At 39.1% G+C, this 15,269-nt stretch overlaps 1 protein-coding gene across 3 annotated transcripts in view; it reads left to right on the forward strand.

Annotated features, from left to right (window-relative positions):
* The first annotated feature begins 5,524 nt into the window (after positions 1-5,524).
* The window catches only part of UBXN2B (UBX domain protein 2B), an 85,718-nt gene continuing 75,973 nt past the window's right edge, over positions 5,525-15,269 (forward strand). For all 3 annotated transcript variants that reach the window (XR_008996295.1, XR_008996296.1, XM_036886256.2), the window contains exon 1: positions 5,525-5,685. Coding sequence is in view for 1 of the 3 variants with exons in the window: in XM_036886256.2 (XP_036742151.2) it covers positions 5,602-5,685 (84 nt within the window). In the remaining 2 variants the exon portion in view is untranslated. The remainder of the gene's footprint in view (positions 5,686-15,269) is intronic.

A 15,269-nucleotide genomic window follows, 5' to 3' on the forward strand; every position in this document is an offset into this window, starting at 1 on the left:
TCTGTGCTTTGCATCTCTAGCTGTTGTAGGCAGGGCCTCCCTCTGGCTGGCCAGCACAGTGAATGTCTGTTTGCAAATTGGTGCTGGAAGGCCAGGAGGAAGGCGCAGCAGGCTGCATTTCACGGTGGGGGAGCCTCAGATCTGAGTAGCCAGCCAGAGGGATGAGTGCCTGAAGCTCCTCAAAACTCCTACCTGTTGGGCAGAGCATGCCCAGACAACCTTGTCTACCTATCCCTTTTCTCATGCAGGAAGCTCCATGCAATCCCTACCCTTTCTGTAGCCCTCTCTCTGCTAGGAATCCTCTCAGACTAACCACCTTTGCTTTGTCCCAGAGCAGCCCGATGTGGATTCCCATCCTCCACAAATGACCAGAATCTCAGTCTCTCAAGCACTCCACCTGTCCCAGCTTCCCAACCCCAACAACCTCAAGAGCACCACACAATATAGGTTTGTGCTCCAAAGTGTATCTCCAGGGCTGGGTGTTCAGCAGTCTTAGGCTTCCACCCCCTCCCCGCTCCATTTCTCTTTCTCCTGCTGGTGAGCTGGGGCAGGGGAAAGGCTTGAGTCCCACTGGATCAAGGCTTGGGTACATTACCCTTTTTTATGAGGTCTGCTCTTTTCTCTAGGTATGTGTAGTATGGTGCAGCCTTCTTTCCTGTTGCTCTTTTAGGATTAGTTGTATTAACTATACGTCGTTTTGGGAGGAATTCTCTGTCTCATCTCTCCCGTTGCCATCTTGAATTGATCTGAGCTATGAATATTTTGTATTCTGTAAGTATTAAAAGGCCAAGATTAAAATGTTTTAAAGGATGAAATAAGGCCATTGTGGACTACAGTGAGCTTTGATCTTGGCCTCAGTGATGTTCCAGCATAAGTAAAATCACACAAGTGTGAGTTTCACTTATGTTGGGAAGCTGGAGTCAGATACAGTTTGTTTTAATCCAAGGTGAATGAACAGGCCTGCATTTTACTCTCTCTCCTGTCCATATATTATGATGATCTCCATTGATATATCTTGTTATTTTTTGACTTTCTATGAATGGAAAATGGGCTTTGGGGCTAGTCAAACCTGGGTTTGAGTTATGATACCTACCTCCTTCCTTCCTTCCTACCTTCCTTTTGTCCTTCTGTCATTCATTCATATATTTATTGAAGGTATGTATTATTTTCCAGGTTCTATGATAAGGCACTAGAAATAAAGATGTGGGCATAGCCTCTATGATCTTTCAATGTAATGGAAGGAAAAAGTAAGTGTAAGAAGGTATTTGAATTAAGTTTTCAGTGTAAATACCCCAAGAAACAACACAAATGCTGAAGCAAGTGTGTGGCAGAAGCTCCCAGGGGATATTTCATATAGAATAAATTCCATGATTCTTGAAGCCCTCAACTACCTCGAGAATAAAAAGAAGAGAATGGAGGAGGAGTGAACTATTTGTGATAACATTTTTTGGTTAAGAATGGGAAGAGGTGCTACAGCTTTCATCACAACAAAAAGAGAGGGGGACAATGTGAACATCAGTAGATATTTTCATTCATGTTGAGAAGATGTGAATAAAACAATCCACACATGCTTAGTAACTCAATGACATGAAATGAGAACTTCATTTCCCAAGTCAGCTAACAACTTTAAATTCCTGGATGAGAATGTCCTTTTAATTTTTGTTTGCTATCCACAGAACAGCTACAGACAGAGAACACTTTGGAGTCTTCACTACTTTGTAAACATTTCTTCACCTCACTCTTAAATCTAGAGTAGACAATGGACAAAATATATCAAACTCTTATCTGTAGTATTTACCAATTTCTGAGGTATAAAGATTCTCACCCTGGAGACTTTCAAGCTACCAACATGTTGTCACTAAAGGTGGAGTTGGGAAGAGGTGTGCAGTAGCATGGCCTTATGTGCCATTGCCACCATATAGATTCAATAAATATAAATAACCTCAAGAGCACAAATAGTAATAAAATGTATTTAAACAATTAGGAGATAATAATTTTGGAGTATTTATTACATTGTTTATAACTTCATTGTAAATATGTACAATTTAATTTTTAGTAATGGCTGTTTAACACCTGCCTGTAAAATCCCTGAAAATTTAATTTTTCCAGTGAGCCTTTCAATGTGGGTGCTTCTGAGTATGCTGGGTCCTCCTATCTTCTCACATTTCCACTGCCACTGGAAGCCTCATCTACCCTACCACTTACATGCAGACAGTCCCAAATCTCAATCTCCAAACCAAAACTGTCCTAGTCTACCGATATCTAGACCCGTATTTGCAATTGCTCCATGATGTGTTTTCACCCTAGTGTCCCACATACTTTTGAAATTGAAAATGTCCATAATTAGGCTTGTTTCTTTCTTTTGAAGTATGCCTCTCCCTTTCAACACAGTAATTTACATTGTAAATGTAAATGGTAAGCACCATTTATCAAATCACCTCACCAAAACCCCAAATGTCATTCTTTATTCCTATATTCCCCATGTATGACTGCAAAACCTAGTGGGTCTGACCCTAATATCCCTACTGTTGCTTCTCTTTGTAATCACTGCGATTGACAAAACTTGAGTCCTAATCACCCACCTCTTATTGTTGCAATAACCTTCTAGCTTCCTAACTCTGAATTATCTGACACACCGATGTCTGTGATCTTTCTCAATCACACAAATCCTTTAATGGATCCCAATTGCCTCAGATCAGTGATTAGATCAGTGCCTTCCATCACTGCTGCACAACAGAATTATGTGGGGAAGGTTTTTTTCAACCATCTTTATAAATGCATAATTTACATACCATAAAGTTCACCTGTTTTAAGTATTAGCTCAGTGTGTTTTTAACAAATGTGCAGGTATACCTCGTTGTATCACACTTTGTTTTATTGTGCTTGGCAGATACTGCATTTTTTACAAATTGAAGTCTTGTGGCAACTATGCAACAAACGAGTACATTGGCACCATTTTTCTAACAGGATTTGCTCACTTCGTATCTCTGTCACATTTTGGTAATGTTTGCCATACATCAAACTTTTCAATATTATTATATTTGTTATCATGATCAGGGATGAGTGATTTCTTGAGGTGGAATCTACTCCTGGTGAAGATGCTGTGAAGATTGCTGAAATGACGACAAATGAGTTAGAAAGTTACATAAACTTAGTTGATAAAGCAGCAGGGTTGGAGGATTGACTCCAATTTTGAAAGATGTCCTACTTTAGGTAAAATGCTATCAAACATCATGGCATGATATAGAGAAATTATTCACAAACTGAAGAACCCATAGATGCAGCAAATATCACTATTGTTTTAAGAAATTTCTACAGCTGCCCCAGCCTTCAGCAACTCCCACCCTGATCAGTCAGCAGACATCAACACTGAGGCAAAATCCTCCCTCTAGCAAAAAGATTATGACTTGGTGAAAGCTCATCTGATGGTTAGCATTTTTTAGCAATAAATTATTTTTTAAATTAAGATACATACTTATCTGCAAAATACAGATTATTTTTTAGACATGTGCTATTGCACACTTTATAGACTAAAATATGGTGTAAACATAACTTTCATATGTGCTGGAAAACCAAAAGTTCATTTCTTTATCGCAATATTAACTTTTCTGTAGTGTCTGGAAATGAACCTATGTTATCTCCAATGTGCCTGTATACCTGTATGACTAACACCATAATAGCCATCACCTCAAAAAACTCCTATGTCCTTTTTCAGTCAAATTCCCCAAAGGTATCCTTCCCCAAAGAGACAACCCCAAGCAACCAACAGCCTTTTGTCAATAATCATTAGTTTTGCCTGTTCTAGAATTTCATATAAATTGAATCAGACAGTATTTACTTTTTTGCATCTGGTTTCTTTTACTCAAGATAACGTCTTTGAGATTCATCCATGGTGCATGAATCAGTAATTTCTTCCTTTTACTGTCAAGTAGAATTCCATTGTATGAACTTATCAAAATGTTATCCTTTCATTTGTTGATGGACATTTGGATTGTTTCCAGTTTGGGACTATTGTAAGTAAAGTTTCTATGAATATTTGGGTGGATATTTTTGTGAACATGTTTCTCTTCCTCTTGGGTCAATACTTAGGAGTGAAAATGCTTGGTCTTATGATAACTGAATTTCTAACTTTAGAAGAAACTATTTCCAAAAGTAGCTGTACCATTCTCCATTCTCACCAGCAATGCATGAGAGCTCCAGGCATAAAGTCAGGGCAAACACAGCTCATCTTTCTTGTTTCCCTTCTCTGGATATCACAGACCTGAACTGCTTGTTATTCAATGTCTGGAAACAGCCGTTTTGTATATTTTGCCTAGATTTTTTAAATTGTTGGGAATGGGAAGGGCAAGTCCAGTACCAGGTATGCTGTCATAGCCAGAAGCAAAGTCCACTTGGGTATCATCTTCAAATATGTGATGCTTGAGACCCACCCCACACTAATTAAATCTGAGTTCAGGTGTGAGAAAGAGCAGCAGAGAAGGTTCTAATGTGCAGGAACTTTTGAGAATTATTGGCTCAGAGAGTAATGTCCAATCTCTTCACTGAGGCAAGATCCTTCAGAGTCTGCCCTAAGCCTACTTCTACAGTCTAGATCCGCGCCGCCCCTGCCCCGCCCCATAACCACCTTTTGTCATTTCTCCTAAGTTTCAACCATGTAGAACTTAATCAACACGAACATTATCTCTCAAGCCTATGCCTTTTGTTGTCATTTTGATCCACTCTACTGGAAGTACTTAACCTACAAGATTTAGCCAAGCTCTGGGACGTAAAACAGCCAGAGTTCTAAGGCAGAATGTTGTATTACAAAGAATATTGAGACCACAAATTCAAGATCTGCTATCTGGTACCACTATTTCCAACAAGGTGAATTTAGTCATTATTTATCATCTCATTTCCTCAAGTGCAACACGGTAATAATACCTGGCAGGGAGAGAGACAAGTACACATGGTGCACAGTGCGCATACACACCACCAATATATTCCCCTTCACGCCCCACATTCCACTCGAAACATTTTCTTAAAGTTCCATTGCAAATTGCATATTATTATCTGTGTACATCTCTCTTTTCCCCACTAGACTGTGAGTTTTATAATGGCCGGGGGCTACTGCTTTCTACTTTTGCATTTCAGAGCATAAAAGTGCCTGGAATAAAACAAGAATTTAAATAACTTTCAGGTGAACGCAGAGTTTAGTAGTCTCCAGTTCTGATTAAAGAGTTTACAGTGTTCTTCCTCAAAACCAATTCACGCCGTGGGGGCGATGTACCACCCAGTCCTTGGTAGTTTAGTAATGTAATTTTTATCAGAAAAAATACCCAGTTTTCGTTGTTGAGTTACAAGAACCCGCAAAATCGATGCTGCCTTCTAGGGCAGTCTACAGCACCTTCGGGCATACAGCAGACGTAGCAGGATGCCCTCACGAAGCGTTCTGTGCGGAGGGCGTCTCATCAGTTTCCTCCTTTAAGGAAATGGGGTCGGAACAGGTGGGCTGGCGCCGGAAGAGGGGCGCGCGCAGCCGGCCCCGCCCCGCGGTTGCCAGGCAACCAGCCCAGGAAGTCGCAGGCGGTGCGTCTGCAGCAGGCGCCGGCGAGCAGGTGAAAGATGGCGGAAGGCGGCGGCCCTGAGCCGGGCGAGCTGGAGAGGCGGTCTTCTGGGCCCGGGCCACCGAGCGCGCGGGATTTGCAGGTGCGGCGAGCGCTGAGGGCGGGGGCGCGGCGGCGGGAGACGGCGAGCGCGCGGGGGGTTGTCGGGGCCTGTCTCTGGGCTCGACAGAGCCTTCCCCGAGTGGCAGCTGGGGACAGAATTGTGCCTCCGGCACCGCAGAGGAGCTCGTTCGGTGGTGCTCATGGAAACAAGTGCCCGAGCCCGACTGTCTAGCGCAGGTGCCTGGTTTCCCTCTCCGCCTGATGTGCGATTTAAGAAACAACTGTTCCTTTAGAAAGGCGTTTTGTGGGGTCAGTTTGAGTGGTTCAGCGGTTGATGCTTCCTTCAGGACACTTGCTGCAGAATGAAGGTTTGCTGTGGCCGCAGGGAAATCAGCGACCACTTAAAAAGTAATCATGACAGTGTTGGTCTCATCTTGCATGTCTTGGATGCTGTTTCTGCCTTAATAATTATATATATATATATAGATCCTTTATTATCACGTTGCTTTTCCCTTTTAAAGGGGTGAACTAAAGTGTTTCGCCCTAGGGCTGCACACCTAGTTGTAAAAGCTAACATTGCACGTAAGAAACGGGAAATAAAACTTTATAATGTTATGGAATACTGACATTAGGCAGCTAAATACGAGTGCACCAAATCTTGCTTTACGGGTGCTTAAAATTGCTTTCTTCATTTTAGGCTTGTTTTCTGTCTTCTAAGATGATTGTTAAAATCCAACAAATATCCATAAGGAGCTTGTAAGTCCGGGGAGAGGAAATCCCGGGGCAAAAAACTTCCAAAAACTGAAATCAGTCAAAGGGAGAAATAAAGTTTAAAATTCAGTTATTGCTTACAAACTGCAGTCCGGGCCCTTCTCTCTTTCCTGCTGCAGGAGAAGCAAAACCTGCCCTCCCCTCACCTGTCAGGTACAGATAAGCCCTTTCTTGCCCATTGATAAGGAGATGAACTTCTCTCTCCACCCCTGAGGAATGATGCAAATGCACTAAAGCGGTACTTCTTTCCATCTCTGAATGCCTATTGATATGCAGATATACTAAAGACAGGTGAGATATTCTGAAAATATTACAATTTTACCCACAGAGCTATAATTAAAAATTAATGGCACTGAATCTACAAGCTTTAGTAAAAAGTTCCATGACTTTATAGTCACACGTTCATTCTACTTCTTTGATCAAGCATATGTTGATCCTCTGCTGTGTAACATTCTGCTAATCTCTGGGGAACACATAGATAAATAGCATATCAAATCCACACTGGGTGCTGGACACTGTTGAAGGACATAGAAATGTAAAAGGCATTTCTCCCTATGTTTTTGCAGAAATAAAATACGAATATATTTACTGTAACATTTTAAGATGGAGTGTGATTGGGTGCCAAAATAAGTAGTATATAAAATGAAGAATCTGGAGAATGGGGAGATCAGTGTCAGGTTTGGAGATGAACTCAATGTAGAAGTAGTTCCAGTGACCATAAGTCAATTCAGCAGTAGTAAATAGAATCAAGGAATAGGAAGCTATCATCTACCTCATCTTTTCTATTGTGGACCTCCATCACCAGTTGGCAACATGGGATGTTGAGAAAAAATGGAGTCTGTGGTCACATCAACTTTGGTTTGCATCTTGGTCCTGCCACCAAGTAGTTGTGTGAATAAAGAAGAAATGACTTAACCTCTCTGATCCTTGGTGTGTCTTTATTTGCAAACAATGGATGATGGTAGTGGTATCAAGGATGAAATAAAGTAATGTCTATATAATGCCTATGCACTCCCATGTTATCCTAGCTTGGTAAATATTTTGTTCCTTTTCCCTTAAAGGAGAAAAATACTATAACTTTCACTGTTTAATACAATCTAATACCATTAAAGTTAAAAACTAGGTAACTTAATCCTTTCTCTAGTTTAAATCAGTTCTTTTTATGTGAAAAATGAGAACAGCTTGGTTAATGAACACCTAATACTTGGCAAGTTTACAGACTTAATCCAGTGGATTAATATATAATTAATAGTTGGAGACATTCTGGTAGATGTTGGTAATTGTGAGAATGCCTTCCTTTCCACTCTCAATTAGGAGACAGGTTTTTTTCATCTTCTTTGTAGTAGGTAGATAACTGATTTTTTTTATGAATGTGATTTCACCTGTCAAATACATTAAGGATTGATAGTTTCCTTTAGAATTTAATAAGAATATGGAGAACTTGCAAAGAAACCTGAAGACAACCAGAGTGATGGTGTATGAAGAGTATGTATTAAAGGTTTAAAAAAGTATTGGATAGTGTTATTCTTTCTGCCTGGTTTCTTAATCATCATTTTTGGATTATCTTGTTATTGTCTAATCTAGCCATGCTTATTTTAAGTTACCCAGTTAGTGCAGTCAATACTTCTTACTTACCTGACAGCTTGCTTTTAGAGCCTTTGACAGTATTATAGAGGCAGAGGGTGATGTATTACTAATTGGAACAAGGAAAAGTACCCCTAAAGTACATATATCATAGCTGCCACTCAGTGTAGGGTTTGTCAGTATCTAAATCAGGAGAGATTGCAACATTTACCACGAGAGGAAAGATGGATAGTTGTCTCCCAGAAAGCCTCCCAGCACTGTAACTTAGAAACTATGGAAATCTCTTGTGGATATCAAACCAGGAGTAGATCTTAGCTCCCTTCATCCTCCCAAATTGGGAAACACTAAAGAGGAAACTATGGGATGTGATTGCTAGTGACAATACTAACCCTAAAACCTTAGCATTCAGTAGTATTTCTGAACATGTCCAGAGACCTTTTTGGCTCTCCTGCCCTCAGTCCTTCCACATGCATGGGTTTAGCAGTTGGTTAAGGTATTTAATCGTATACTTCTGTCAAGTTTTGCTACTAGATATGGGTACTCCTAATGACTGGTTCTCCACTTCAGTGTGCTTCAGAATCACCTGGAAGGCTTGTTAAAGCTCAGTTGCTGGGCCCCACCTCCAAGTTTCTAATTCATTAGGTCTAGGGTGGGCACCTGCATTTTTCAAAGGTCCCCAGGTGAAGCTGCTGTTCCTGTTCTGTATTAAACCTCCTGGCAGTTGGCACTCTTAAGACTGAGAAATAAAGTACTTTTAATCTTTTGTTATACACTTGATTTTCTCACTTTAAGGTATTTTGCCTTTAGATTTCTTTTCATGTTCTAAACATTTAAAATTCTGAAGAAAAGATAATCAATGTTTACGTACTTTATTCTCTCCATGCAATTGAAATATCTTCATCATCTAATTGGTTAGCTTGTGGAACACTCCATCCTGTTAATTCACAATGCATCCTTACTTCACAATGCACATATTTATATATCTTTATTTGACTGAGATTTTGTTGTTGTTCTACTGGTTTTGAGGAGTACTTCTATTTATTTTGATGAGTTTAAATAATCATTTCATCTTCTGGTGTGGTGTCATTTACTATGTCAAATAATATAAATTAAATTTGTTTATAATACTTACAAAGGAACTTATGCTATATGATGCTACAGGGACATCATGAATCTTGGCATTCCCTCTAAATATTCATTTTCCTCACAGTTAATGATGTACCATTAATAACTAGAACCTTTCAGCTAGGACTCTCAGCTTTTCATATCCCATTTTCTTAGTATATGTTCCACATTTCTTGTAGTCAGAAGGCATCATTTGCTTTATTCATTTATTTTACAGAAGAAAATTACTATTTGATAAGCAGTTTATTCAAATCTTCTTAGAGCAAAAAACAAGGTTCAAAACTGTAGGGCAAATATCTCAATTTTAAAGCCTATAATATAAATCTATTTATCCATATCTCTTTATGATTAATGTGCTATAGTCTACATAATTCAATGTGAGTTTTTTGGGTGCTTGTTAGGTACTATATTAGAAACAATTTGGGAAACCTAAACTAGTAGGAGGGATCAGATAGTAAGAAAAGTACATAAATGATGATAATATAGTGTTTAATGTAAATGTCAGTAATATGATAGCATATGCAATGAGGATTTAGAAATGTCATTTAGTTAAGACAATTACAAAAGGCTTCAGAGAGGTGAGACAGAGGTTTCCTCCTAAAACCCCATATAATATGAAAATATAATTAATACAACTAATCCTAAAAGAGCAACAGGAAAGAGGGCTGTGTCAGACTGTGTACACCTAGAGAAAAGAATAAACCTCACAGAACAGGGTAACGTACCAAAGCTGTGGTCTGGCAGGACCCAAGCTCTTCCCTCACCCCAGCTCACTGGTGGGAGGAAGAGAAATGGAGTGGGGAGGAAGTGGAGGCCTGGGACTGCTGAATGCCTAGCTGTGGAGATCTGCTTTGGGAGCACAAACCTACATTTCATGGTGTTCTCATGATTAGTGGGGTTGGAAAGCTAAGTCAGGCAGAATACCTGGAGAGACTGAGATTCCAGCCACTTGTGGAAAGCAGGGATCCATATCCGGTTGCTCTCAGACAAAAGAAAGGCAGGCAGTCTGAGAGACTTATTAATAGCGAGAGGGCTGCTAAAGGGGCAAGGATTGCACAGAGCTTACTGCTCAGAAGAAAGGACAGGTAAACAAAATTGTCCAGGTACACTCTGCCCAGCAGTTTGGGAACTCTCACAATCTTCACACACTCCAGCCCTCTGGCTGGTTATGTGGCTCCAAGGCCCCCCACCGTTATATGCAGCCTGCTCTGCCTTCCTCCCAACCAGCCCCACCTGACTTGCAAACTGGCGAGTGCTACACTGGCATTTGACCCGCCAGAGGGAAGCCCTGCCTCTGGCAGCTACAGAAACAAAGCGTAGAGGCTTATACCTGTGTGCTCTGCCCACTGATTCAGGCAGTGGAGACAGGCATAGCAGCCGGGAAGCAGGAAACAGCGCTTTCCTCCCTCCAAGCACCAACACTGTTCCCCTGCGACCCCCAACATTGCCCCAAGGGCTGAGCAGCTCCAGAGAGTAGAGCTTCTGGGCACTAGAGGGCGCCACATGCAAATATGAAATGTAAAAGGAACCTGAGTCAAAGCAAAATTATGAATACACCACCAGAGAAAGATTCAAATGAAATCGACCTCATGAATCTTCCTGAAAGAGATTTCAAAATAAAAATCATTAACATACTCATGGAGGTAAAGAAAAATATTCAAGAACTCAGGAGTGAATTCCCATCAGAGAACCAATCATAGAACACAGTATCAGAAATGAAATATACAATGGAAGGTTTTAAAAGCAGATTAGAAATGGTGGAGAAGATGACAAATGAAATAGAAATAGGGAAAGAGGAATACAAAGAAGCTGAGGCACAGAGAGAAGGAAGGATCTCTAAGAATGGAAGAATATTGAGAGAACTGTGTGACCAATCCAAATCGAACAATATTCACATTATAGGGGTACCAGAAGAAAAAGAGAAAAAGGGATAGAAAGTGACTTTGAGGAGGTAATTGCTGAAAACTTCCCCAATCTGGGGAAGGAGATAATCTCTCAGGTTGATGCACAAATCTCCCAACACAAGGGACCCAAGGAAGACAACACCAAGACATACAGTAATTAAAATGGCAAAGATCAAGGATAAGGACAGGCTGTTAAAAGCAGCCAGAGAGAGGAATAAGATCACATGCAAAGGAAAGCCCATCAGGCTATCATCAGACTTCTCAGCAGAAACCTTACAAGCCACAAGGGAGTGGCATGATGTATTTAATGCAATGGAGCACAAGGGCCTTGAACCAAGAATACGTTATCCAGCAAGATTATCATTTAAATTTGAAGGAGGGATTAAACAATTTCCACATGAGCAAAAGCTGAGAGAATTTACCTCCCACAAACAGTCTCTGCAGTGTATTTTTGAGGGACTGCTATAGATGGAAGTATTCCTAGGGATTAATAGCTGTCACCAGAGGTAATAAAACCACAGTAAAGAAAGTAGAACATCTAATTACTAAGCAAATGCAAAAGTAAATATCCCAAAAGTCAATGAAGGGATAGACAAAGAGTACAGAATATGATACCTAATATATAAAGAATGAAGGAGGAAGAAAAAAGAGAAGAAAAAAAAAGAACCTTTAGATTTTGTTTGTAATAGCATATTAAGTGAGTTAAGTTAGACTCTTAGATAGTAAGGAAGTTAACCTTGAACCTTTGGTAACCATGAATCTAAAGCCTATGATGACAATAAGTACATACCTATCAATAATCACCCTAAATGTAAACGGACTGAATGCAGCAATCAAAAGACATAGAGTCACTGAATGGATAAAAAAAAAGACCCATCTATATGCTGCATACAAGAGATTCACTTTAAACCCAAAGACATACACAGACTAAAAGTGAAGGGATGGAAAAAGATATTTCAGGCAACTAAAGGGAGAAAAAGGCAGGAGTTGCAGTACTTTGATCAGACAAAATAGGCTTCAAAACAAAGTCACAAGTGACAAAGAAGGACTTTACATAATGATAAAGGGGTCAATCCAACAAGAAGATATAACTTATAAATATCTGTGTACCCAACACAGGAGCACCTACATATATGAAACAAATACAGAATTAAAAGGAGGAAAAAGAATGCAGTGCATTCATTCTAGGAGACTTCAAGACTCCATGCACTCCAAAGGACAGATCAACCAGACAGAAAATAAGTAAGGAGACAGGCACAGAACAACACATTAAAACAGATGGACCTAACAGACATCTACAGGACTCTACACCCAAAAGCAACAGAATACACATTCTTCTCAAGTGCACATGGAACATTTTCAAGAGTAGATCATAAACTAGGCCACAAAAAGAGCCTCGGTTAATTCAAAAAGATTGAAGTTGTACCGAGCAGTTTCTCAGACCACAGATGTATGAAACTAGAAATAAATTATGCAAAGAGAATGAAAAATCCCACAAACACATGGAGGCTTCACAACATCCTCCTAAATAGCCAATTGATCAATGACCAAATAAAAACAGAGATCAAGCAATATATGGAGGCAAATGACAACAATAATTCAACACCGCAAAATCTGTGGGACACAGAGAAGGCCGTGCTAAGAGGAAAATATATTGCGATACAGGCCTACCTCAGTAAAGAAGAACAATCCCATATGAACAGTGTAAATTCACAATTAATGAAACTAGAAAAAGAAGAACAAGTGAGGCCCGTTAGTAGAAGGAGGGACATAATAAAGATTAGAGCAGAAATAAATAAAATCAAGAAGAATAAAACAATAGAATCGATGAAAGCAAGAGTTATTTCTTCAAGAAAATAAACAAAATGGATAAACCCCTAGCCAGACTTATCAAGAAAAAAAGAGAGTCTGCATACATAAATAGAATCAGAAATGACTGTGCCAAGCGATGCTGCAATAATGACAGAGACCTGGAAATGGAAACAGCAATCTCTTAAATAACACATCTGATTGAGGCAAAATCATAGTGCTTGCTGGCTTTCCATCTGAGCTGGACAAGTGCATCAGGTGGAAATGCTGAGTCCACAGTCATCATCCCTTCCCCCATTCCTAAATTTCTACGACACTGTCTTCAGCAGGAGTTTCACAACAATGAAGAGCCGTACTTTGAAAAATTGAGATGATATGTTTCATGAAAGGTGGAGAGGAGGTAAACACTTGCTTTTGTGATCTATTCCTTCACTTATAATCCACTGCATTATACCTCCATGAGGCTTAAAATGATATCATAAAGCCAAGCTAAATGTTTATCTTCCCCGCTCCAGTCTAATCACAAAGTATATAGTGCATAATGTAAAATGAAAGAACAAGTTAAAAGGGACAGAGCTTGGAATGCCTTTTGAGCACTTACCTTCAGAAAGGGATGGTGGGAATTAGAATAAACAAACAAACAAAAAAACTGCAACAACAACAACAACAAAAGAAATGCCACTCTCCATTTCTTCCTCATTCTTGCTTTTTCTTCCCATAGTCAACCTAAAACCATGTGAACAGCATCCTTTCAGATAGGAACCATGTGTAAGAGTACAGATGTACTCGAGTTATAAAGCCTAAAGTAAAAAGGTTTTTATAATGTTGAACTTAACATATTTTTTTTAAGCAGATAAAAGTTGTTTGTGTGGCTTTGTAACCCAGAAAGAAAGGCTGTGGCTTGGTGAGAAAGAAACCTGCTGTTGGATGACACTGATGCTTCTCATTAAAGAACCAACCTATCATTTGTCCTGGAGCAGTATTGAAGGAACAGGCAACGGTGAATTCAACCTTCAGTTCCATAGAACACCAAAATACTGTTTTCCACAAATGACTGTGATTTGGGGATTGTCATTTTTTTCTTGTATAAGCCTGTTTCTTAACATTACAAAAAGAAGGTAAACATACTGTCTATTGGATAACATTGTTGAAAAGACTAAATGCAACACTACAATTAAAACATTCGAGGAAGAACTTGCTGTGTGGTAAGCATAAAATAATTTTTACTTTTATTTTGACTCATTAAAAATATTCTGTTACCCTCATGAAATAAAATGTTTCAATCTAAATGTATAACATTATTTTTCTTCCAAAGAATTTATATACATTCATTGAAGTTTGTCTTTGCCTGGTTAGGGGAATATTCAGATCTAACATACAGGTGTATTATTAAAAATTGTTAATATTGTTCCCGTTTGATGGTCCTGCCATGTATATGGTCATGCAAGTAACAGAAATATTCAAAACTACATGTGCAAAGATGTACTATGTTATTCTGCTGATAGTTTCTTTCCAAGTTGCTATTCATTGCTCAATACTCGTTGTGTATAGTTATGAAACTGGCTATAAATTATTGTACCCACATTATAGTTCAGTTCATTTACAGTTTTCATTTTTTTCAAACAGAATGGTGAGATATTTTAGGAAATGTTTGTATGGTTATATACTGAATCCTTACATAAGTTTGTCATAACTGATTTATTAATGAAACTGGGAAAATTTGTCAATTTCTGCCTTTTTTTTTAACAACTGTTCATACTAGATATTTAAAAATTCATTTGATAATATGGACAGAGAACAATGACTATAATTTCTCTAATACCATATTTATTTATTTTTCAGAACAAATTCCTGGGAGTGGGGCATGAATTTGTGGAATGTTATTATAAAGGGATTTAATTTTGTTTCCTGGACCCTTCAAACCTACTTGATGGACTTGTATTCTAGAGAAAATTTAGGCCAATTTCCAGTCATTTCTTAGTACTAAATGTTCCTCTTCAGTCCCCAAGCCATAGTGATGCCTGGAACTGCTGATGAGGGAAAGCCTTGGCTGGCTTCCTTTTCTTTGCCATTCTAGTGCTTTTGCTTTTCCTACCCCAGCTTGTTTACCAAAATTTCTGATCTCCTCTGGGAAGGGCCAGAGAATAGGAAGGAGAGGAGAGGGAAGGTGAAGATCCTACTTGACGCATACTGTTTAAACTAGCGATATGTTGTCGGTCCTGAACAGATCATTAAAACTGCTTTACTCTCAAAAAAAAAAAAAATCGAAATTGAGAAAGGAAAAATCACTATGGATACCACAGAAATACAAAGAATTATGGGAGAATACTATGAAGAATTATATGCTAACAAACTGGATAACCTAGAAGAAACGGACAACTTTCTAGAAAAATGCAACCTTCCAAGGCTGACCCAGAAAGAAACACAAAAT

Source organism: Manis pentadactyla, chromosome 3 (genome assembly GCF_030020395.1).
Source record: "Manis pentadactyla isolate mManPen7 chromosome 3, mManPen7.hap1, whole genome shotgun sequence".
Classification (NCBI taxonomy): domain Eukaryota; kingdom Metazoa; phylum Chordata; class Mammalia; order Pholidota; family Manidae; genus Manis; species Manis pentadactyla.